The sequence below is a fragment of the Tachypleus tridentatus genome, chromosome 10 (genome assembly GCF_004210375.1).
Source record: "Tachypleus tridentatus isolate NWPU-2018 chromosome 10, ASM421037v1, whole genome shotgun sequence".
NCBI classification, from domain to species: domain Eukaryota; kingdom Metazoa; phylum Arthropoda; class Merostomata; order Xiphosura; family Limulidae; genus Tachypleus; species Tachypleus tridentatus.
This window is the reverse complement of record NC_134834.1, coordinates 106811663-106834971: the sequence shown is the minus strand read 5'-3', so window position 1 is coordinate 106834971 and position 23309 is coordinate 106811663. Positions and strand designations below refer to the sequence as shown.

The 23309-nt window shown below is 32.5% G+C and overlaps 1 protein-coding gene across 16 annotated transcripts in view; it reads right to left on the bottom strand.

The window, feature by feature from the left end:
* The window catches only part of LOC143230047 (C-Jun-amino-terminal kinase-interacting protein 4-like), a 100640-nt gene that overhangs the window by 30318 nt on the left and 47013 nt on the right, over positions 1-23309 (bottom strand). For 9 of the 16 annotated variants that reach the window (XM_076463011.1, XM_076463013.1, XM_076463015.1 and 6 more), the window contains 8 exons: positions 21631-21688; positions 20040-20096; positions 19066-19201; positions 13942-14132; positions 13457-13531; positions 12942-13109; positions 9124-9379; positions 4936-5127 (listed from right to left, as the gene is read on the bottom strand). In XM_076463011.1, coding sequence (XP_076319126.1) covers positions 4936-5127; positions 9124-9379; positions 12942-13109; positions 13457-13531; positions 13942-14132; positions 19066-19201; positions 20040-20096; positions 21631-21688 — 1133 coding nt within the window. The remainder of the gene's footprint in view (positions 1-4935; positions 5128-9123; positions 9380-12941; positions 13110-13456; positions 13532-13941; positions 14133-19065; positions 19202-20039; positions 20097-21630; positions 21689-23309) is intronic. The other 7 variants (XM_076463023.1, XM_076463018.1, XM_076463024.1 and 4 more) reach the window with 3 other exon arrangements.

Sequence of the window (23309 nt, the reverse complement as noted above, 5' to 3'; positions counted from 1 at the left end):
TAAGGAATAAAAGGGTAAAAGAACCCACATCAAAGAGACTAAAGACAAATGACAGACCATCATCTCTGGGAAATGGATATGTAAGATATTATGGATCTGAATTATTTAGGTGCAACACATGGAGTCACTCACTGGGCTGAAGCAATGGACTTAACAAAAGCCATGTGTGAAAACTGAGTATGAAGATATATGGATGAACAATACCCAACTGAAGTTGATGGAGTAGAGACTGAGACAGAGATGAGGGTAGGGAAGTTTGTATAAGTAAAGGTCAGAGAAGTGACAACCATGGTTGAACCAGCAAATATGAAGCTACCTGGAAGACTAGACATGGAGTAGTTTGGATTAGAGACAGAAAGAACTCTGGGGAGGAACTAAATAGCAGAGAACCATAGATGTGATGAACCATTCAATCTTAGCTAAATGTGTCTGCTCCCCAAGCTAGCAAGTGTCAAACAGGTGATGAAAAAGAAGGAAGTACAGTGATCCAATGAGTGGCAACAGCATTGTTATGTGGTGTTTCCAGCTGAGAACACGCCCTTCAAAAGACCTGTGATTGATGGACCACATTGTGAGTGGAATCTTGTTGGTTGAGATAATCTTCAACAAGATTCAGGGCACCAAGAACATAGCAAGCTAAGACCACCATGTGGTGACTTTGGGCCCAGAAAAGGAAACCCATGATCTGAAAGTACAAATACCTGGATTTTGTACTCCCTTACTTGTTAATACAAGTTATCACTCTGGAGTTATTAAAGTGCACCATAGCCACCCTCCCTCAAAGGAGAGGAAGGAAGTGAGACAAACTACTCTATGTTCAAGAATACTGATATTGTGAAAAGACTCCTTAACTGACTATAGACTGGAAATTTCCCAAGAGTCAAGGTTAGCACCCAAACTCTCTAAAGGTGCATCTGTGAAAAGAGACCAGGTGGAGAAAGTAGAACCCCTCCTTTGGTCTGGTCCCTACCAAGTCAATGAAGCCAGGATGGCCCTGACTGGGTAAGGGTAGGTAGAAGGGTGGGCCAAGGATTCAAGCAGAAATTACATTGAAGGGAAAACATAAGAACTCAATCCATGGGAATTGGAGAAGCCCACATTTCAAAAGAGATAGAACCTCTAAAGCTGTGAGAAAATGTGAGGTGAAGACCTCCTTGACCGTTGGCTCCATATTCCAAATACAAAGAAGAAAAGGCTGTGCCTAGCTGAGATTGGCATTGAGGAAAGTCCCTCAAATGAATAAGGTATTGAGAGGAGATAAAAGCAGATGTTTCCATCTTTATCAGGAATCCCATCCATGCTACTTTTTGTAGGAGCAGATGAATGTGGTCTCTAACTGTGAACTGGCAGAAGTGAGCAGGAGCCAGTCATACAAGTAAAGATGAGTGAGAAGTCCTATTTAGTGAAATGTCAGTAAAAGCTCTTACCACCCAACAAAACCCATAAAGAGCTAATGTTAGTCCAAAAGGTATGGCCCAAAACTGGAATACTTGACTTCTACCTATAAATAACTATTTACAATGTGAGTATTGTGGGAATGACACCTGAATTGTGGAGGATAAGGAGAAAAATTGGTTTCTAATATAAAGAACACAGAAAATGGAGCCCATGCAATACTCAGCCCTATGAACAAGAAAAAAACAAAGATGTGAGTGATGTAGAAATGCAAAGAATTAAGTCCTACACTGAAGAAAATTAGGATTACAAGACATATATTTAACAATTATGAAAACATTATTCACATAGAACAAGAATTAGATTATACATCATTCCTACCAATAACAAGTCTAAACTATCTAAACATACCTAATTAAAAAAAAGTAATATTAATATGGAACTGAGAAACCATGAAAATTCACCTAGTATAAAAAGCAAGTAACAATATTAGCAAACGTGTAAATTCACTAAAATTACAAAGAAGACAAAGTAATAATCAATATTTAACTTACAATAAATATAAATTAGCTAACCTGACAAAGAACATATAAATATCTAACTAACCAAAGTCTGAACTCTGATGACATGAAATATTTAATGTGCTCATTTATAAAAAAGGACAAAGTCATAAAGAGGGCACCTGAGCCATGCCTACACAATGGGTATCACTAGCAGGTTTGAGATGTACATGTTGAAAAACTTACAACTGATCCACTAGATCTGGAAGCAATAGAAAGAAAGGAGAAGAACAAACATCCACCAAAGTGAACACACAGGCATGGCAACAGGTACAGTAAAAACTACTGAAATTCCCTGGAGAAGTGTATAGCGTGACAGACCAAAACAAGAAAATGTCACAGAAAGAAAGTTCAAACTGTTTTCTTGTCAAGTTGAAAAGAAGAAAAATTTGCCAGTCAAACATATGAATCTAGCTTCTTGCAAATCAAGCCTGTACCCTCTCCTGTTGATAAAGCCAAACCCAATTCCTAAGAAGCCACACCAGTAGAACTGTCAAATGTAATACCAATTACTGTAGTTGATAACTGGGACTGTGATTTCATATGAAGTTCTTATATTATTTAGTAACATGAATCACAAGCAAGAAGTAAAATATCACTGAAACAACTGATTGTAAACACAGTAAAAGATAACTATTGAAAAAAACATTTGCAATGGTAAAGAAGCACTATCATACATAGTAGTCACATCCAAAAAACACCTAAATGAAGCTGTGCCAATCGAGCAAGTGATGACTGAGCTGGAATAGCAGTGGAAGCTGGTTGTGACAATACAGGTAGCACGATACTACTGGTGGAGAGTAACCACATGATATGTATATGCTCAATAGTGGTACAAAATTGGTGGGATAGAAAGACTGTTGTATTGAGTGTGAAAAGTTTTAGCGATGGTTAGAGGGCAGAAAAAAGGCTTGAGATAGCTTTGTGTGATAACAGGTAAGAATGCATCAGACTTTCATAGATGACCACCAATTTAAGAAATATTTAAAGAATTCTGATACCTGAAATTTGTAAAAAAACTAAAATTTCACATAATACTCCTCTTAATAGAAATTTATTATACAACTGATACCACTGAAAGTAATTTTACTTTAAACAACACTTTTTACTTGTGTTTATTCTCTTACAGTACTGTGTACAAATATTAATGAATAGCCTATCTTAGTGGCAAACAAGCATAATCAGAAATTAATGCCCCAAAAACTACTTTTTATATGGTATTGTGTTAATATCATAAATGCCTGTGTAATGTATAGCTGATCTTAGTAGCTACCATAATCGGAAGTTAACAAGATAACAAGCAGTTTTTACATTGTATTGTGTTAATAACAGAAACACCAATGCAATGTAAAGCTCATCCCAGTGGCTACCATAACACTATGTAACACAAATTTTGTTCTTGGATAGTATGTGTTACTTTTTAATTGCTTATGTTGTAAAAGTACAGAAAATGGCAATTATTCCCTTCACTCTTTACTTTTGTGACCTGGATAATGAAATTTAGAAACTAACCTATCTGCTGTGTAAAAACAGGCAAATTTGCACATTTTCATTTACATAAGGTCTGAATAAAACAACATATGAATCAAGATTTACATGTATTTGTACTAAACTTATACAAAAATTAACAAAAATGTTTAGAAGTGAGTAGTTTTACGAGATTTGTGACTGTAATGTAAATCACTTTCACGTATCAGCCCCAAATATAGTCTTACATCATGTTTTCGTTTTACGCTTCCAGGTCACAAAAGCAAAGTTTGAAGAGAAAAATAGGTCTTTTCCATTTACTTTAGGCATAGGTAATTTGGAAATAACACTTTCTGTCTAGGAACAAGAAAAAGTAAAACTTGTGTTACATAGTGTAATCAGAAGTTTCCTTCTAAACACTACTTTTTATAAGACCCTGTGTTAACAATATAATTTATGACTATAAAGCTTATTTTTGTGGCTAATAGTCTCCTCAACAAATTAACAACACTAATCCAGAATCTTGTATTTAACTGTTTAAAAGCATAATGACCAGATAAATTTACTGCTAAACCTCAAGTTTAGGTCAAATGGGCAGAAATATTCACCAGAAAAATCTGAAATCCTTTAAAAATTAAATAGGTGCACTTCTGCCAATATATAGAATATGCCATTTATAGACATGGTGTACAAGGTGTTAGATTTCAACAGGATATGCATAGTCAAATAAAAGGGTGTAGCTCTACCAAAATATTACATGACAAAAGGTTTGTCACGTTTTTTCACAGCTACTTGAGTGTTTTCTGCACGAGAGGTAATGCAGCTACTATTCACCATTTGCTGTTAACTCTTGATTTACTACTAACCAATGAGTAGTGGGATTAACCATAATGTTATAATGTCCCCATGAATGAGAAAGTGAGTATAGTTGGTAAAGGGTTTTGATCCCATAACCCACAAATTACAAATCAAGTGCCCTAATCACCATATCATGCTAGGTCCAAGGAGAAGTAGCAGATATTCTCAAGTTGAACAGGATAACACTGTATAGATAGTAAATTAAAAGTGTCTAGTTTTACCAAAACAGAATATGTCATTACTGGACCAGACATATGTGCTCTCTGCTGAATAGAATAATATTGTATACAATAAATTAAAAGTGTCTAGTTTTGCCAAAACAAATATGCCATTACTGGACCAAAAATTTGTGTTCTCAATTTAGAAGTATTAGAGACACTACAGGTATCCAAACATTGTGAAACCTAAAATTCTAAGGTTGATTATTATATCATATTCAAACATTATTTCATGATTATGTGAAATATTACTAAAGTTAAAACACCTTAATGAATTTAATGAAGATTCACTGACAAAACTTGAGGAAAAAAACAACAGGAAAACACACAATATTTTAAGACACATAAAACTCATTATGGTGTTACATTATACAGCATGTAATATTTATAAAAATCTTAGAATATTAACTCAAGTTCCAATCTCCTTATTGCTTTACCTTTAACTCAGCAGTAAGTTTGTCTCTTACAGAAGTAGCCTCTCTACTTGAAAGAGTTGACTTTTCACTTTGAGAAGAATAAAATATGTTGGCTCCATTGACAGTACCTCCTCCTGGTGTGTTGGCTCCATTGACAGGACCTCCTCCCGGTGTTTCGCTACCTGCGATATTAACCCCTGAGGCACACCAAATCTGATGGGGGGAAAAAAGGAAATTTCTAAGTTGCTTATAATTTATGTAAGATTATTTTAAAAATAATGTGAAATGAAACTTTTAAGCACCAAAAATTTATGTTTTTTATCATTATGATACTTTTTCATCTATTTGTCAAAGTAACTCAATTTGGAGTTCTGTAACACTCACTGTTACACATGAGCCCAGTACAATCATCATTGTTCATGTATGTAAATTAACCTTATAATTTATTTCATATAAAAACTTGTTTTGTGTTATAAAGCATTAAATCAAGATTAAAACATTTCGTGTCAAGTATTTACTACTTTAAAAATCATACCAATCAGTTTGTAAGGCTACTTTTTTGCAACATCTAAAGTTCAAGTCTTCTTTACCCAAACATTTATTTCAGATAGCTACTTCTATGCAGTACAATGAACTATTAGCTCATTCACAGCTGCAGTGTAATTTCATGTACCTGCACAAACACTGACCAAACTCCCATCCCTGAATGAGACTACATGTATTGCACCAACCTATAATTCAATCATCATAATGCTGTAACAACACAACCTCCAGATACAGTAAGATCAGTGTGCACTAGCACATGAACTTGGACTCATTCTTGATAAAGCAAATATAATACACTGAAAGTGAGGAGGAAAGATATGGGGTGGTGTGGAAAGATAAGTGCCTATCTGAAATACATTCTAAGGTGAGAGTAATTTCAGAAACCTTACTTACCTCTCAGCACCACTATGTGCTATAACCCCACATAGTAAAGATGGAGGAAAGGCCAGTGCAAACCAATTATATAAAAGAGCTTGTTTCTGAAATAGGAGCACAAAGGGAAAGGGTGTAACATCTTTGAGAACAGAGGCCACCTGGTGGAGCAGCACTTTCAAGCAGAGAATACTCCTTATCTGACTATTTGTTATTATTCATTCATACAGTACATTTACATCATAAAGAGATTTACAGTAAAGGATATTGAGTAAATCCAGTGCTAGTGGAAATGTGTTGCAAAGACATATGGAACAAGAGAAAATATAGTGTGGACGGTTGTTAATGCCATTCAATCTTGGTGAAATACTTACATGAGATAGATATTGTAATGACAGGGGAAGGAACTTACACCTGTGCAACTCCAGGTCCCATGTGGTTGTAGTATTATGTACTGGGAGCTGTATAGGAAATATTGTAATGGTGTGTTTTATACTAAACTTTCAGGAAACTACCTAACCCTACATCTCAAATAAGTGGCAGATCCAAATGGTTTCTTTCCAAGGAGAGGAAAAGCACCAATTAGAGAGGAAACTTTCCATACTAACATCCCTAAAGTATTTGGATAGAGAAAGTAAGGGTTGTTGCTTGCTTCACAGATTATGCTTGGGCTATTATCATCACACACATTCATCTGGAATTAGGTCTACATCAAGAGACAGTGCAATGGGTTACTGTGATTAAAGACAGCAAGTCTGAGCCAAGAGTAATGGGAGGAATACACTTGGTGCTGTTTATTTTTTGTAAAAAATGTAGAAATGACAATTTTAAATAAGAAGATATAATGCCAAAGCAGGTTTACACAAACATCAATTTCAACAGTAGGCACTGAGAAGAGGTAAATGGGTTTATTACTCTTTGTTTTCCCTCTGTCAATGTGAGGCCTGTTCAGAATGTACTTCTTATCAAATTCAAATGTTAAGCTCTGTTATTCTGACATTGAATGAAAATATTATGGGAAGACAAAATATAGATCATGAATAGTATTTTTTTTACACCTCTCCAATTTTCAGCTGTAATAGACAAGTTAAAAGAAATATTAAAAAAATAACCATCTGCAGTTAACTTGTTTTTATAACAAAAGTTAACTTTGTTTTGATGGTAAGCCCAGCAAATTCTTTACAAGCACTTTAGAGGTTTCTGGAAACTGTACCTATAACGTCTCTGAACATAAGAAGCCTCTTTTACTGAAAAGATGTATTATCAATGTCTCTTTCAACAAAAAATACAAGAAGCCTATAAGATATGTTTCTCAAATCACATAAGTACAAGTACATGCTTTAAGTCATTGATTCAAGCAACTATTAGGAAATATTTTCCAGGATGGCACTGAAGGAGTAACAGGTTGAGAAATATTAAAAACCTCAAAACTGAAATCATTTTTTTTTTCTTTTAAATGTCACATGGGTTTGTATCATCAGAAAATATCTATGTATCCAGTATTTTCAACACATATTTAGGTTTAAGAATTTTAACAGAATGTATATTTTACTACAAAAACAAGGGGTAGCATGTAAAATACTGATGGGCATACACAATACTTATTGTTTTTTTTACCATCTTCTGTCGATGTCATCCAGTTAGTCTTTACCTTGACTACTGTTTTACAACTTCAACATCATCATCACTGAAGCAACAAAATATCTTTTCTTTATGTTCTTCCTTCAAAATAATGTATATTCTGTATTCACAAGTACAGTAATTCTTGAAAATTTTAATGTACTTCAGACATATCATAAATAAGCCCTCATTCTATTTCAATATGAATTTGTCCAATCAGTCTGAAAACATCAATAATTCTTACTTGTGGAACATATTTCTCAACTTTTTTTCCAGCAATCCTGAAAATTATACATCAATAATGGTTATTCCTGTAACAGATTTCTTGACTTGTTTTCCAACCAGTCTGAAAATATCAATAATTCTGACTTGTGATTTTCCATGACAAACTTTGGAATGATATTCTTATCTATCAGAATTAAGAATCCTGAGTATGACCATTGCTACTAATACTTTTCCATTCGTTTTTCTAAATACCTTTAAATCATACAGTTACTATAGCATCTTTTGTGGTAGTTTTCAATCTTCTGTAGAAAACTACTTTGAGAAGCTACCCATATTTTCCAATTCATAATGATTAGACCTCTTTGTAACTCTTTCTTGTCTTTCTCTGAATGTTTATGTTTTCACCGTTTCTTCTCTGGAAAATCATATACCATCAAAAGCCATATATATTTCTAGAGAAACTTTCTTATAAAAACTATGAAGTCCATCATGTTTTAAAAGTAAAAGAAAAGAATCACTGTTACATACGAGAATGAGGGGGAGTATGCTTCAAGGCAGTTGTAAACATCTAAGATAAAAAGGGAACACTTTAAAGATGCTTAGAGTATATTTGTATAGGTACAATGTTGTGGATTATGTGACTTTACACCTCACACTACACTTCAACAAGGGTGTGGGGTGTCATGAAAATAAAACTGTAATAAAGTTTGACTCTTCCCCCATCCATGATTCCTTAGAAAAATCTATTTTGTCACACATGCACAAAAAGTACAACATTGTACTGCATTTCTTATACAGGGTTTTGGAAAGTCACTGTGCAGTTTTGAAAGCAGTGATAACATTCAGTGTATTTCAAGCCAGCAACTGATAGCAGTGTTTAGAAACAAAATAAGAAGGATCTAGGCCTGTATTGATGCCAAAGGGAGTCACTTTCAACATTGTTTATAATTGTCATTCATATTTACCTCCTGTATTCTATATTGAAACATGTCTGTTAATAAGTATATAAGTGCACAGTGACTTTCCGAACACCCTGTACAAGTCAAGTCAAATCCATCCTATGCCTGACAGATATAGGCTACTGCTGATTTCCAGCTTCATTTCAAAGGCAGTCAGATGAGGATAGTAACACAATCCCCCTGGAAAAGATGCCAGTTCATTTCAGGTTAACTCCCAACTTCCTGCTGGTGCCCATTACACAGCAGAGTAGACTGAAACAGCTGGAATAATGTGTTTTGTTAAAGGAAAAATAACACGCTATAAGCAAGTTCTAAACTTACAATATAGCAGCTAAATTAAAAATAATGAACACTATAATATGTAACAAAAAATTCAATTGTTCTTTCTTGAAATAAAGTATTTTGATATAACCAAGGTTTACTTTACTTATGTTAAGTTGTGCTTGTCTTTTTTACAACTTTATTAGTGTCTTGTCATGTTACAAACCTTCATTCCAGGATCTTTCTCCAGGAGAGGACGACAATATATTGGCACAGGAACTGGGACATGAGAAGAATTGGACTTGGAAGTATCACTACTGCTACTGCCTATTTGATTTTTAGACCCAGGAACAATAGTTTTGGTAGGTAAGCTCCATCCATATGCTTGCATTCTTCCATCATCTTTCTGTACATGTGCTCTTACTTGCTTGTACTGTTCTCTCCTTTCTTTTGCTCGCTGCTGTTGTAGCTTCTCACATCTTCTAATATTGGTTGAATTTAATAGAAAACATACAAAAATAATATAACCATAATAGTACTAAACATAAGTATTTAGTTTAATTTTACAGTTACAGAACAGTTGTGTCTGACGTAAGCTTAATACTGAAATATAATTCATTAAACAAACAAAGATAATATGGGCATCAAATGCCTAACTGAAAGTAACTCTTGGAGAGAAAAAGTATTGAAGAGCTTATCTACAGATGCAGCTCACATAGTAAGACCATGTTTCGAGCACCTACTGTCTTTTATCATCAGGTCAAACCTATTTCAATTCATCATGAATATTTTGTCTAAGTCATCCATAAAAGTACACACATTAAAAATGTGTTTTTAAGAATGAAAGAAAGTATTTGTCTCTTCTAAAAGATTTTTCTTAACAAAATAAAAACATTACAATGAATGAGTTAAGATACAAGAAGTTTAAAATATCATTTAAATTTTCATAAAAATTTACAAACATCAATGTAATCATATTAGCTAAACAAATAGCAATTGTTTTAATTTACTAAATACAGTATGATGCTAAAACACACACACTAACTAAACTACTATATATATTATAATATTGAAGTTACAAGCTAATTAACTTGACAACACACCACATATTCTACTGAATATACTATGACACTAAAACCACATACTATTTAAACCTACTGTAACTCACCTAATCTACTGGATACATGCAAGAATTGAGGAGTTACACACACACAAGTATGAAATTTGATATACCTGTAGACCATTGCCAGAGAATATTTTCTGAAATAGAGCCCTCAGTGAAAATGACTTATGTTACCCTTGTTGGCAATTTTAAGAAATGGCTGCCAAAATTCCTTATATTGAAATATTTGCATTATTTACAGCTAAATTCAGTTACATGTTACCATACACAGATATATCAGTTACATGTTACCATACACAGATATATCAGTTACATGTTACCATACACAGATATATCAGTTACATGTTACCATACACAAATATATCAGTTACATGTTACCATACACAGATATATCAGTTACATGTTACCATACACAGATATATCAGTTACATGTTACCATACACAGATATATCAGTTACATGTTACCATACACAGATATATCATTTTAAAATATGATATTCTTTCACTTAAAATAAACACAATATATATATATATATATATCCAAAATGTTGATAAAATGTGCTGAGTCAGCAAAACATGAAATTGTAAGTTAACATAAACACAGCCATTAACTATGATGTTGTGCAATTTACAGTCACAATCTTGTCTGCCACAAAGATGACACAATGCAGTGCATTTTAAATGCTACTTTCTTGTAGTTGCAGTGACCTCTGCAACCTTTCTTGCAACTGTAGCGATTAACTCTCTTAATGCAGTGTTGATTTCAGGCAAAATGATCCACTTACAGGAGGTGGACTAATATGCATGAGACATGAGATGAATAACACTAGTACTACACTATTAGTACAAAAAACAATACATTGTGTAAATAGATTTACACAACTCAAGTACAAGCAAATCATCAGAAGGTTGACAGAAAACAATACATTTTTTAATTTGTGCTGATAAGACCAACATTATTCAAGTTTTAGGTTTACAGACACATCATGTCCAATTTCTATACAAAGTACATTAAATATAAAGTTTTATTTTATTTTCCCACTGCACATGGGAATTATTTGTGAAATTCATTTGTTGGTCAGAAAAAAAATTACATATTTTCGACCTGTACTTCAGTATGTAGGTTGACTGATTTCAGTGTTCAAACATGACATATTGTGCACAACATACTGTTATTATATTGGTGTAACATAAATATTTCGAACAGTACTAGTTACAACTATTCACCGTACTGTCGTGGATACATCACATGAGATACACAAAAACTTCATTTCATCATTCGATAATCACTATTTTTAAAATTCCTTATACATTTTATTAATATTTATAGCTGTTACTTTTTCCCTCTTCTAATACAACTTTTAAATATTTTCCCTAAAAATAACAATATGTTAGCCTAACCAAACATAAATCAATGGAAGTTAAAGTGAATTGTATAGTATAATGTATATTTTGGTGACTCACCGTTTGTTTTATCAAAGTTTTAAATATATTTTGTTTCATGTTTCTATGCTAATTACAAGAATACCATGTTTTTGAATAACATGTTTATGTATAACAACATTTAACTGAAACATTTTCATTGTCATCATGACTTTTTGTTAGCCATTTTTTTAAAATGGCCACCAAAAGTAACATAGGCATTTTTCATTGATAGTTCCATCTCTAAAAATATTCCCTAGGCCATGGTCTACATTTATGCCAAATTTCATGCTTGTACATATAAACCAACAATTTTTAACTGTGTTCTACATATCTGCCCAAGTGATGCTAAACTCAGAGTCTAACTAACCCAACAGCAACTCACTTACACTAATAGTTAAAACACAATATTAAAAACATGTACAAACTATACCAATATCAACTCACCTACACTAATAATTACAAGATGATGCTAAACTATACTGACAACAACTTACCTACACCAACAGTTACAACACATTACCTAAACCACATACTAACTGTACCAACAGCAACCCACTCACATTAATAGTTATAGTATGATACTAAAATCACATACTAACTATACTGACAGTAATCCACCTACACTAATAGTTACAGTACAATACTAAAATCAGATAATTACTACACCAACAATAACCCACCTATACTACTAGAGACAGTATATTAGAATCACACATAACAATTTGCTTTTAGCAAGAGTTTTGTTTTTTGTTTTTTTCAATAAATTTACAAATGTAAATGTTTCCAAAATGAACACTAAATTAGCAGTTTAAAATATTCTATTTGTGTTAACATTTTATTTTCTGAGCTGTTAGATATTCCCTGAATATACTTGTCTTTACAGTTTTGCTGATAATATGACCAACACAACAGGTTATTTAAGACTTCCAGCTGAAGTTTCATCTTTTTTTAACACATTTATGTCAATAGTAAATATATAAGAATACAATTTCACAAATGAACTCTTTAGTTCAGACTCCCAACCCTACCCTAGAGTTAAATGTCTAAACTAAATGTTAAGATTATGACATCTTAATATGAGTGAAAAGGAAACCCATTTCAGCCTTCTCCATCAAAACAGTATTGATGAAGAAGGTTAACAAATTTTTATTGTGCACAATGTCTCTCTGACATAGATGGTTTACTTTGTGTTCCATTCAATAATTTGATTTATAGTCATGTTGATGTACTGATTAAGAAAGTCCTACTAATATGTTTTTTTGGGAAATTATACTGTAGAAGACATATATATATATAAATCTACAAGTAAGTGACAAGTAATTTCTCTGTTAACAGTTGTTCAAAACTGTGTGGATTATAGACAGATAATAAATGACAAATCCATTGACAAAGTTATTCATAAAATTTATGATAACAAATGAAATCATAAAAGAAACATTTGTGTGAAAATTTACATCACTGACTTGCAAGAAACCAAACTTATTCAAAATACATACAAATCACTCTCCAGGAAATCCAGACCCTTGTGACGGTCACCCAATCTTTTTTTCCTCATAGCATCAAGTGCTGGAGTCGCATGAGAAGTGGGGGCATTATAACGAACATTTACGTAAGGGTTATGTTTTCTTTGAGGCTTCTCTGATGCATTGAACAAATTACCAAATCTGTAAAATTCCATATTAACAGCTATCAAACAATATCGAGCAAAAATGGTAATCTTAAAAATTTTGTAAATGGAGTAAGATGAGAGGAATGTTTGCTTATAAACAGCTACATAATAATAAACTGAATAAAGTTTTAAATATGTCCTACAAATTTAACCAACAAATTACACATAACATATGGAAATATATTATTTAACAATGATGTACTACATTTTTGTTACAAGTATGAAATATCAGCTGTTCAGGCAAAAGATAACTGTGAAAAGTTAATACAATTAGAGAGGTCAAAAACGAGGTAGGTCAAACACAAAAGAAACCCATGTAAATATAAAACTATCAATTCTTACATGACAGAAATGTCTTGACAAGAAGAAGGAGGAAATAAGTTGTAGTAAGAATACTTCTGAGTTTCCCGACTCTTGCTGGAGAGTAAGGGTGTAGCAACATTTGGGGAAAAAAAAGAAAACATTAAAACATGGAATTAATGGATAGATGGTTCTCTACCCAGATCATGAGGTGAGTTTGCTGTGGTCATTAGTAACAGCTATACTAAAACTAGAACCAGTCAGTTAAGGTTAGAGAAAGGGAAAACTGCATTGAGTAACATGACAAAAAGCAGTGCAAAAGAGGATAAAAGAGATAATTGACACAATTATATAAAACTCCTTGAATTCTATCAATTAATAATGTCAAAAGCAACAAACCTTTAAAAATCAATCTACCACCAGATGCAGAATTAGTATGGTTAAAATATCACCACTAAAAACTAACACTTTCTCTATTTTCACAATTAAAACTTATTTTAGTAAAAATGCTTGATTGTAATTCTCACAACTTCCAAATAGAAGACTTGTTTTTTCTGTTGCTCTCAGCTGGTTCACTCCGTGATGCCCTGATCATTTCTGTCCACCTAACAGCCTCTTGTAGTTCCATCAGTCTCTCCTTGTATTGGTTGCGTTCCATGAGTACTCTAGCCATCTCGACTCGGGTGAAACGCTTCCTTTGTGCCAAAGGCACATCGTCCTAAAATTAAATGTAAAAACTTAATATCAATACTGTTTCTGTTTAGTAATTTAAAATGCAAACATTATTTGATGCTATTTTAAAATTAAAACTTTCGAGATATAAAAATACCAATTTGTTTCTCCCTCATGTCAATCTGATGGTTTTTGCCAAAGATTCCATAAAACTCAAGAAACATTACAAGATAAAACCTTGTGAACAATAAGTTTCACTTATGTTGAAATAAAAGGCAACTTTTCTGTGTGCATTTATAACTTCAATAATAACTATTAACTGATTAACTTCACAATTAAAGCAATAAAAATAATACCTTTTCTCCATGTGTATATGTTATAACAATAAAACTCAACTTATAACAAAAGTTAATCACAAGTTCAAGGCTGTACATGTACAATATGAGGTTTCTGATTAGCTTACATAAACCATTAACCAAATACTGCAATTATTTCTACACACAATGATACTATATGAAGAATAACGCTACACTTTTTACTACATCTCTTCCAAGCATAAGTATATCAAAATGTTCAATACAACTGAAACTAACAAATTGAAAGTGTATATTTTATAGTTCAGAAGCATATGAATTACACACTTTTGTTTAAAAGATGAATAATGTTGAATTTCATAACATTTATGATTTTCAGAATTTTATTGAAAAACAACAAAATTATGGAACTTTTTCTTTAAACTGTATAACCACCTACAATAAACCAAAACAAGGCAGATGAACATGACTCGCTATAAAGTTAACATTTTCCTTTTATCTTCTCTGCTCATCCACCAAAGAATGTGATCAAAATGAAGAGAATGAGAGGAACCTTGAACAAGAAATAAACACCAAAGAAATGAAGAATAACCACAAGAGTAGCCTAAAACTTTCCAAGGAGGAAACTGCAAATCATATAAATAAAGAGATATAAAAGTATAGGCATGGTCCACATACCAGCTTGTACAATCTCCTTCAACAGGCAATGCAACCAGAGCTGTCAAGGACATTGAAAAATGGCAAAACTAATGAGATGAGACACAAAGAAGTCTCCATTCTTCCAGTGAAAACTCAGAGTATGCAACACACACCAACTGATGAACCTAAATGGTCAAAATGGCCAGGGATAAGTCATATGACACCTTAAGGTTTCAATAAATAAATAAACAGCAGTGTGAACCCATAAAACCCTTCAGTGTGCACAACATAACATTTAAGAGCCAAAGTCTGGCACTAAAGACAGTGCAGATCCAAGAATTCATAAGAATAAGAGAGAAAGCCTTATCCCCTTCAGAAGCTCCTGATCTTTTGGGAAAAAAGGACCTATCAGAATACAATAGAACATAAGTAGAATGGCAAAGGATCTTGTGAGCATGAATCACAAATACATACAAACATTGATGTTTGCTAGCAACAACAGAAGAAAATAAGTCTTAATCAAAAGGTGATATAAAAAACATGACCCACAGGTGCTAAGGGTGCACTAGACAAGGACAGAGAACTACTGAGATACTTCAATTAGGAATCTGGAGAGAACAATGAGGACAGATAACCCAGAAAAGAATTTAGAAGCAATGGCAAAACTGGAGACTCAAAAACCCTGTCTTCCAAAAAAACAAAAAGCAGCAGCTAAAGCCACATTATACAACAAAATGGATGAAGATGCCAAACCTCTATTGAACAATTGTATCAGCAATCAAGACACAGGCAACACAATAGGACAAGAAGGATTCAAACCATCTTTGAGAGATAATTTACGATAAGTAAACCATTGCCATTGATAAACATTCAATGAAGAATACGAAATGGACCATGTTAATGAAGATGCCACCTGAGAGGGTCAATCTGTGATGTTGTGCATTAGATCACATAAAAGCCAGGTGTAAAGCCAGAGAATGGTGATTTCAGGATAAATAATGCCCGACCAAAACTGAGTTAAGAGAGGTAATCAGAGAGGAAGCAGAAGACATTGAAGAAATGGACATCAAATCCTACCTGACCAATATGCCCCCACCAGAAGAACTCAACAGGAGGAGGAACAAATCAGTGTAAGAACACTGGACAAGAGACGAATCAGGCAAAATACATGAAGATCTGCCCAATTCTGGCTGAGAATATCTATACTCAGACCCAGAGGATGAAAAACATAAAACAAGATGAATGAGAGTTGGGTATTCCAGCTACATGATGAATATGGTTCAGTCCAAATTATAGTAAACCTGATGTGAGCTCTCTACCTGATGAACGTGGTTTAGTCTCAACTACAGTTAACTAAAATAAGCTCTCTACATGATAATAATAGCTAGGCAAACAATGATTCATGATCAAAATAAGGAAAAGTTTTATTGATAGTTGAACACACCATGTTTTGACAGAACACTGGTCTGTCTTCTTCAGGTATGATGAGAACCACGCCATTCAAAGTTTATATATCATTATAAAGACAGTAGAGATTAAATGTGATGGAAGTGGTGACAGAATATAGATAGAGGTCAGTTCTCATGAAGTGTATGAAAGGTAAACAGACCTTGCCTGATAGAGCTGATGTTGTTGGAGCCATTATCACAATTTAGTGTTTCATTTTTTCTTCTTAGTTTTAGGTTAGTGTAGAAGAAAGCATTTTGTGACCTGTTTCATATTAATGATATGTTAAGGTAGATAACTAGAAATCACCTCTACATACGTGACCTTAGTGTTCTTTACATCTTATTGCTAAGGGATTTGATGTTTCTCCTAAACAAGTCTTTCCATATTCACATGAGATACTGTATATGCCTGTTTTTGTTTTTTTAACATGGATTTTCTTGGGTTAAGTAGTAAGATGTTAAATTTTATGTGAGCCTTCAATGCTCAATTTAATAAAAAGACTAGTAATTTCATCAGCAATTTCTGGCACAAAAGGGAATGAAACAAACTTGTTGCATTTTATTTTGTTGACAGGTGAAAGGTTAGAATTACCATAATATTTTTCACTGGTTTAAAGTTTAATACAAGCTCTATCTATGATATTGGGGTTGAAACTTCCAGGTAGTGTTATGTTCTTTAGGTAGTTCACTTCAATATACAAGTCTTCTTTGCAGGTAAAGTAAGAGGATAATTTTTGTAATAGATGGTGGTTAGATCTTATATATGGTGGTATGGTGATGGAATGTGATTTTTTGTACACACTGGTGATAACTTTATTTATTTCTTTTCACATTTAGATCTAAAAAAGAAAGGCAACTATTACTTTATACCTCAGGTGTGAAAATTATGACATTGAGTCTTAATGTACTTAACAAGTCAATAAAATTGAGCAGTGTATATTTCCCATGTGGTCATATGCCAAAGATATTATTTATGTATATTAAACAGATTTCTTGGTGTGTATGAATTTGTTTCCAAACAATTCTTCTTCTAGTATGGACATGTAGAGGTCACTACATATAAGGGAAGATATAGATCCCATCCTTAACCCATTATTTTGTTTGTAAAACTAGTCTCTGTATGTGAAAATAGTTTTATCTTAGCAATATTTTTTCTGGGTGATAAAGTGTTATGTTACAGGACTGTCTTCTAGTTTTTCCTTTAGACAGTGTAAAAGACTGTTCAGCAAGTATTGAAGTAAATAAAGATTTTATTTTTTAAATGATACTAATATAACTTGGTTTAGTTTGATCCTATAGACAAAGTATAAATACTTTTATTTTTGTAAGAGTAATGGTTGGTTTCAAGTCATTATTTTGTAGCAGAGCCTGTGTACAGACAAAACTGTCACAGGGGGGTATAAAGTTGTGAGTCTCTCATTACCATGTCCTTTGTTCAAAAGTATTATCCCACAAAGTGTAACTGGGATTGGCTCAGTGACCTAGTAGTTAGATAATGAGCAAACAGACAGACACACATATTTTTGTGTTTTATATATAAATATAGATTAGCACAATAAATCTTACCACAAAACTGAAAGCAAATCACAGTATATTCATTAGTAGCATACTTCTTCAGATACCAACTAAAACCTTTGTCAGAATGTGAATATAAATATTCCAATATTCAAAACTATCAGACTCAATGAACATCCTTCACACATTTGGGAAAACTAAAACAAACCCTACAATAACTATTGGTTAGTATAATTCCAGAGTACTGTGCCCAATGCAAGAAGTATATCTTATAAATTTCTCTAGTGTCAGTATAAGGTTTTGATCAAATCTTCCAATTTAGTTGAATTACTGAAGATACTATTAACTTCATTTAAATATAACATTTTATCTATAATAACTAAACTATGTCCTTTATCAGTAACAACTATACTGTTATTTTACTGAGCTATTTCAGTGCTAACAAATCTTCCTTAATAACATTAAAAATTGGTAATTTAGCAAGACAAATACCAAGAGGAATTAAAGCTGTTCCACTAACATTAACTGCAATATTACTAAAAGTGTATTCCACTAACATTAACCCTAATATTACAAAAAAGTGTATTCCACTAACATTAACCCTAATATTACTAAAAGTTTATTCCACTAACATTAGCCCTAATATTACTAAAATATTCTCCAGATTTATATCAAACTGGCTGTTTAGACAGTAAGTTGTAAACACTAATCCAAGTGTACCAAATAATCTTCAAATATTAATTTATTTGGCATAATGAATATCAATACAAGGGCAATTTTTTTTTCAACTTTACTCAAGACAATCAAAGTAACTAAAAACTATGGTTTTGAATATTGTTAAACTTAAGGATATACATCACCAGCTTTTACCTTGTACTTAGACAACACATATTTTTACCTCATACTTCAACAACACAATAACTCACTTTAAAGTAATGCAAATTTTTAACTCATGATTAGGCAACATAAATGTATTACCTCATAACTAAAATAATGCAAGTTTTTATCTCACATTCAGATAATAATTGGTGTAACCTCATATTAAGACAATACAAGTTTTTACCTCATCATCAGATTTGTTCTTCTCAACTTCTTCCTTAGCTTTCTTTAATTCCTCTTCTAATTCAGTGATCCTCTGCATGAGTCTTTCTTTTACGGAATCAAGGGATTTCACCTCCTCTTTCAGAATTTCTTGTTCTCTATTATTTGATAGCATTTGCTGATTAAGTTTTATGCTGTATTCCCAGCAAGTGCCATAAACAGCCACTGTATGTCAAATCAGTAAACCTTAAAATTTCAATGCTTGTTTAAACAAACCTTTTCACAAATAGGTAGATGTAAGTTGAGTGTTTTCTGAAGAAGCACATTACTACTTCCTTCAGCTTGAAGATGGTGAGAAAATTCTTGTGATTTAACACATCACTGTTATTTTGTAAATACTACTACTGTGCCATTTTAATACATATGTATGTACACTTTTGATTATCTTTGTTTCAAAATTAGCCCACAAATGATTGGTATATAGTTACACAAGCATGGATTAAGTCAAGGGTTTTCAGTTACAAACCAGGTTGATCTAAACAATAGTGTTAGACTACATAAGCAAGTTTATTTCAGAATTCATGTCAGATTTAAATACAAGAAGTGCTTAGCAGACATTAAATATTTGTGAAAATTTACCATTTCTTTCAATTATGAATAATATCATGTATTCATTTCCTTTTAAATTACACTGAGACAAAAACCAAGCCTCATTTGGATTTGAATTTTTTAATTTGCTAAAAGTGTGCTGAGCTATTAAGTTATTTATATTCTTTTAATCAGTCAGTAATTCTCAGAGATGTCTGATATTCCAAGAGTTTGAAATTACAAACACTAAAATTAATAGAGAAAATACTCTTTCACGCCATTTACAAGACTTTAAATATATTAACATATAAAACAATAACCCTAATATAATTTACTTAATAAAATATTATAATGTCACTAAATGATGAATTAAAATTATTAAAATATTTAGACTGTAGCTTTACTTACCCGGTCAATTCATCGACTTTTGCAATGAGGTCATCCTTCACAATGTTCAAAGCATTTCTATGAGGCAAAAATAAAAAAAGTTTATTTTCCACAGAATATAAGAAAACATCATTATCCCAAGTATAATTTTAAGAAATTAGATATTTCAATCTTTATCAGGAATGTTCACTACTTACTCTCACATTTCTACCAGTTAAATATTTTTGAAGTAAATTTAGTTATAGCACCAGAAGGTGAACTTCCATGTCATTTTGTACTTGTAAAACAAGATCATTCCTGTCAAGTGAAGTAACTTTCAGTGTGTTTTGTAATGCACAGATGATTCTGACTGCAACCAACACAATGCAGGCCCAATGAAAAATTTTTTCTTCAAAAAATTCAAAACAAACAGTGTTAGGGAAAAAAAATTAATATATAATAAAAGGACATATCAGTTTCCAAATAAGGTATCATTAAAAATGTCCTGTGTATAATGTCAAATGTGAAAGTACAGCTGCAGTAAATTTAAGCCAGGAATAATTACCTTAATGGAATTCAATGTGTTTTGTTATAGCAAAGCCGCAAGTTATTTTTTGTGTCCACAGAGGAAAATCACACCCCTGATTTTAGCATTGTAGATCCAAAGACCTATTGCTGTCCCACCGGTGTCTAATGGAGTTCAGATAACTAAATAAATTACCACACGTGTCTACAACAACTTATTTTTTGTGATGTTTCATACAGATGCACTTTACCAGAAAGTATAGACCATGATGGAGAAAAGTTAGTGCACGAAAGAGCCACTGAGGAGTTATAATGTCATGTAAGTTTTAATTACATGTATTTTTATACTGCAAAAGCAATTTTAAGTTAGCATTTTGAAAAGAATATGACTTTTCATCAATGAAATATTTAGAATTATAAAGTTTTTAAGCAACTGGAATCTGATTACCCCAAATAGTTCAATATACACTTAATGAAATTCAACAACACATCCACAAGAGTTTGACCCTGGTTTCACAGTTTTATGTTATCATTATTCAAAGCAAGTTACTAATTGATTACAATCTTGTCTCCGGTAACGTTCATCAGGTAATTTCTGATTTCATGCTCTGTATTTCATTTTTTCTTCAGTTTAAGAATGGAGTCCACTTTTTAACTCTTTTCATTGTTGTTTCAAACTGCATGATTGGCATTCGTTGTTTGCAATATATGAAAAATGTTTCATTAGAAACATTTCTTGTCTCTAAATGTTTGATATGTTACAGTGCTTTAATTATTCAACTTTATCTTCAGTTACATAACATTATGTTCTTATACATATACCAAAAGTATTAAGGCCCATAATAATGAAAGATTAAAAAAAATGATGCTGATGTATAAGATAGAAAATTTATGTTTTTAAACTTTTATGTACATTGAAATAATCCATTAAAAACAACTTTCTGTGATGTATGTTCCACATTATTCATTGTTAAAGAACAAGTTGTAAAAATCTGTATGTAATGTTCATATCATGTTGGCTCAGCTAAATTTAATATTACAACTGATAATTTTTAATACAAAAATTAAAGCCATAAAACTAAACTGAATGTTTAAAGAGTCTTCTTACTTTGTAGCTAATAATTCATTGTTTTCCATGATCAGGTTTTCCACTTCTTTTCCCATACCTGAAGATGATTTCAAGAACATTTTAATAAAACTCGATGAAAAAACCCCATACACAAAACAGCACAAAAATACAGAAGCAAAAATATGTGAATTAAAAGACATATGACACTTCACAAGGAAAAATACTAAGCTCTGTAGAAAAATGTTTCATGGTTGTTTTATATATGGTAAGTAACAATTAATATAATGTTTACTAAAACAGCTGCTTTATCAGATAGAAAGTAAATCAGTATAGTTAATTAAATATACTTTTCTTAGTATGTACTTAGAGATAAGAATAGATTATTTCATGAGCTTGGTACTCTCTCTCGGTGTTAATGATATCTTCATGTTAAGTTTATTCTCTATTGGTCAATCCTGGAGCTTGAGATACTGGATACTTTTGTGTTGGAAATCACTAAATCTAACAGTTTGAGTCAGTGAATACCACAGTTTGAATCAGTGAATACCATACTTTGAGTTATTTTACATTCTGATGATGTGAACAAAGATTTTTGGATGTGCTCAATCTGTAAAGTTGATAAGCTCTGACCATCAAGTAAGGACATTTTCCAAGACCACAATGGGAAAGAGAGGATGAGGTGAAACATGATCAGAGAATGCACCAAGGACTAGGAGGAACCTTCTCTTGGACAAAAGAGCTTTCACTAGCCAACGATGACTAAAAGATGGCTTGAAAAAACACTATCTGTTGAAGTTACACTTCTAATGGTGTTGTTTCTTGCTGCACACAGGAGACAGATGATGATGGCTTTCTTGATGGAATGCATTAACCACATGTTAGTTAGCAAGGGCAACAAACAGTGGTGAGATAAATTGATGGATAAATTGGCTATAAAAAGTCACAATGCTAATGGAAGGAGCAGTCAGAGTCTCACTGTCATTCTAGAGATATTTATGGCAATTAAAAGTCTTCTCCATTGGTAAGGCAGACAGATGACATACTGAAACAGCATTCACTGGCTGAGGTTACTACAGAAGAGAAGACATTTCCTTATACATTGTAGCATTCTCCTCCTGACTTGTATAGGACATAAGCTTCCCGTAAACACTCAGAACACCTGAGGTTGAGAAGGTGGTAGTATTACTTGTCTGCAAGTTAAGGTAGTGAAGGGAAATAATCAAATCTGAAGAGGATTAAGAAGACAAGATTCCTAATCATAGAGATGCTTTCCCATGACTGTATTGCTTAGGAATGTCACACCACCTCATATCAAACACTCAAAAGTTCTACCCTCACCAAATATCATTTTGGAGGAGTTAGAAAGCAAGATAGTGAGAATAACACAGTCAAAACAAGGCTGCAGAGTAGCCTAAGTTGTGGTTCATTGGTAATTCCTAGATCAATGATGCAGAAAAAGATCTGGTGGCCAATAACAATGTGGAACAGGAGCATGATGAGGCTAGAGATATCTCAAAAAATTCTACACAGAAGAATTTCAATAGTTTTCTGCCACCTCTCTAAATAAACAATGCAGATAGTGATGCCTTTTACATGCACTTCTGTACCTTTTGTTATTAAGTACTCAAACTTTCTTTTATGTAGCGTAATTCTGTTCTACATTGAGAATTTATTAACTTAAGGTTTCTTTATACACTTTCATCTGGATTTATGAATAA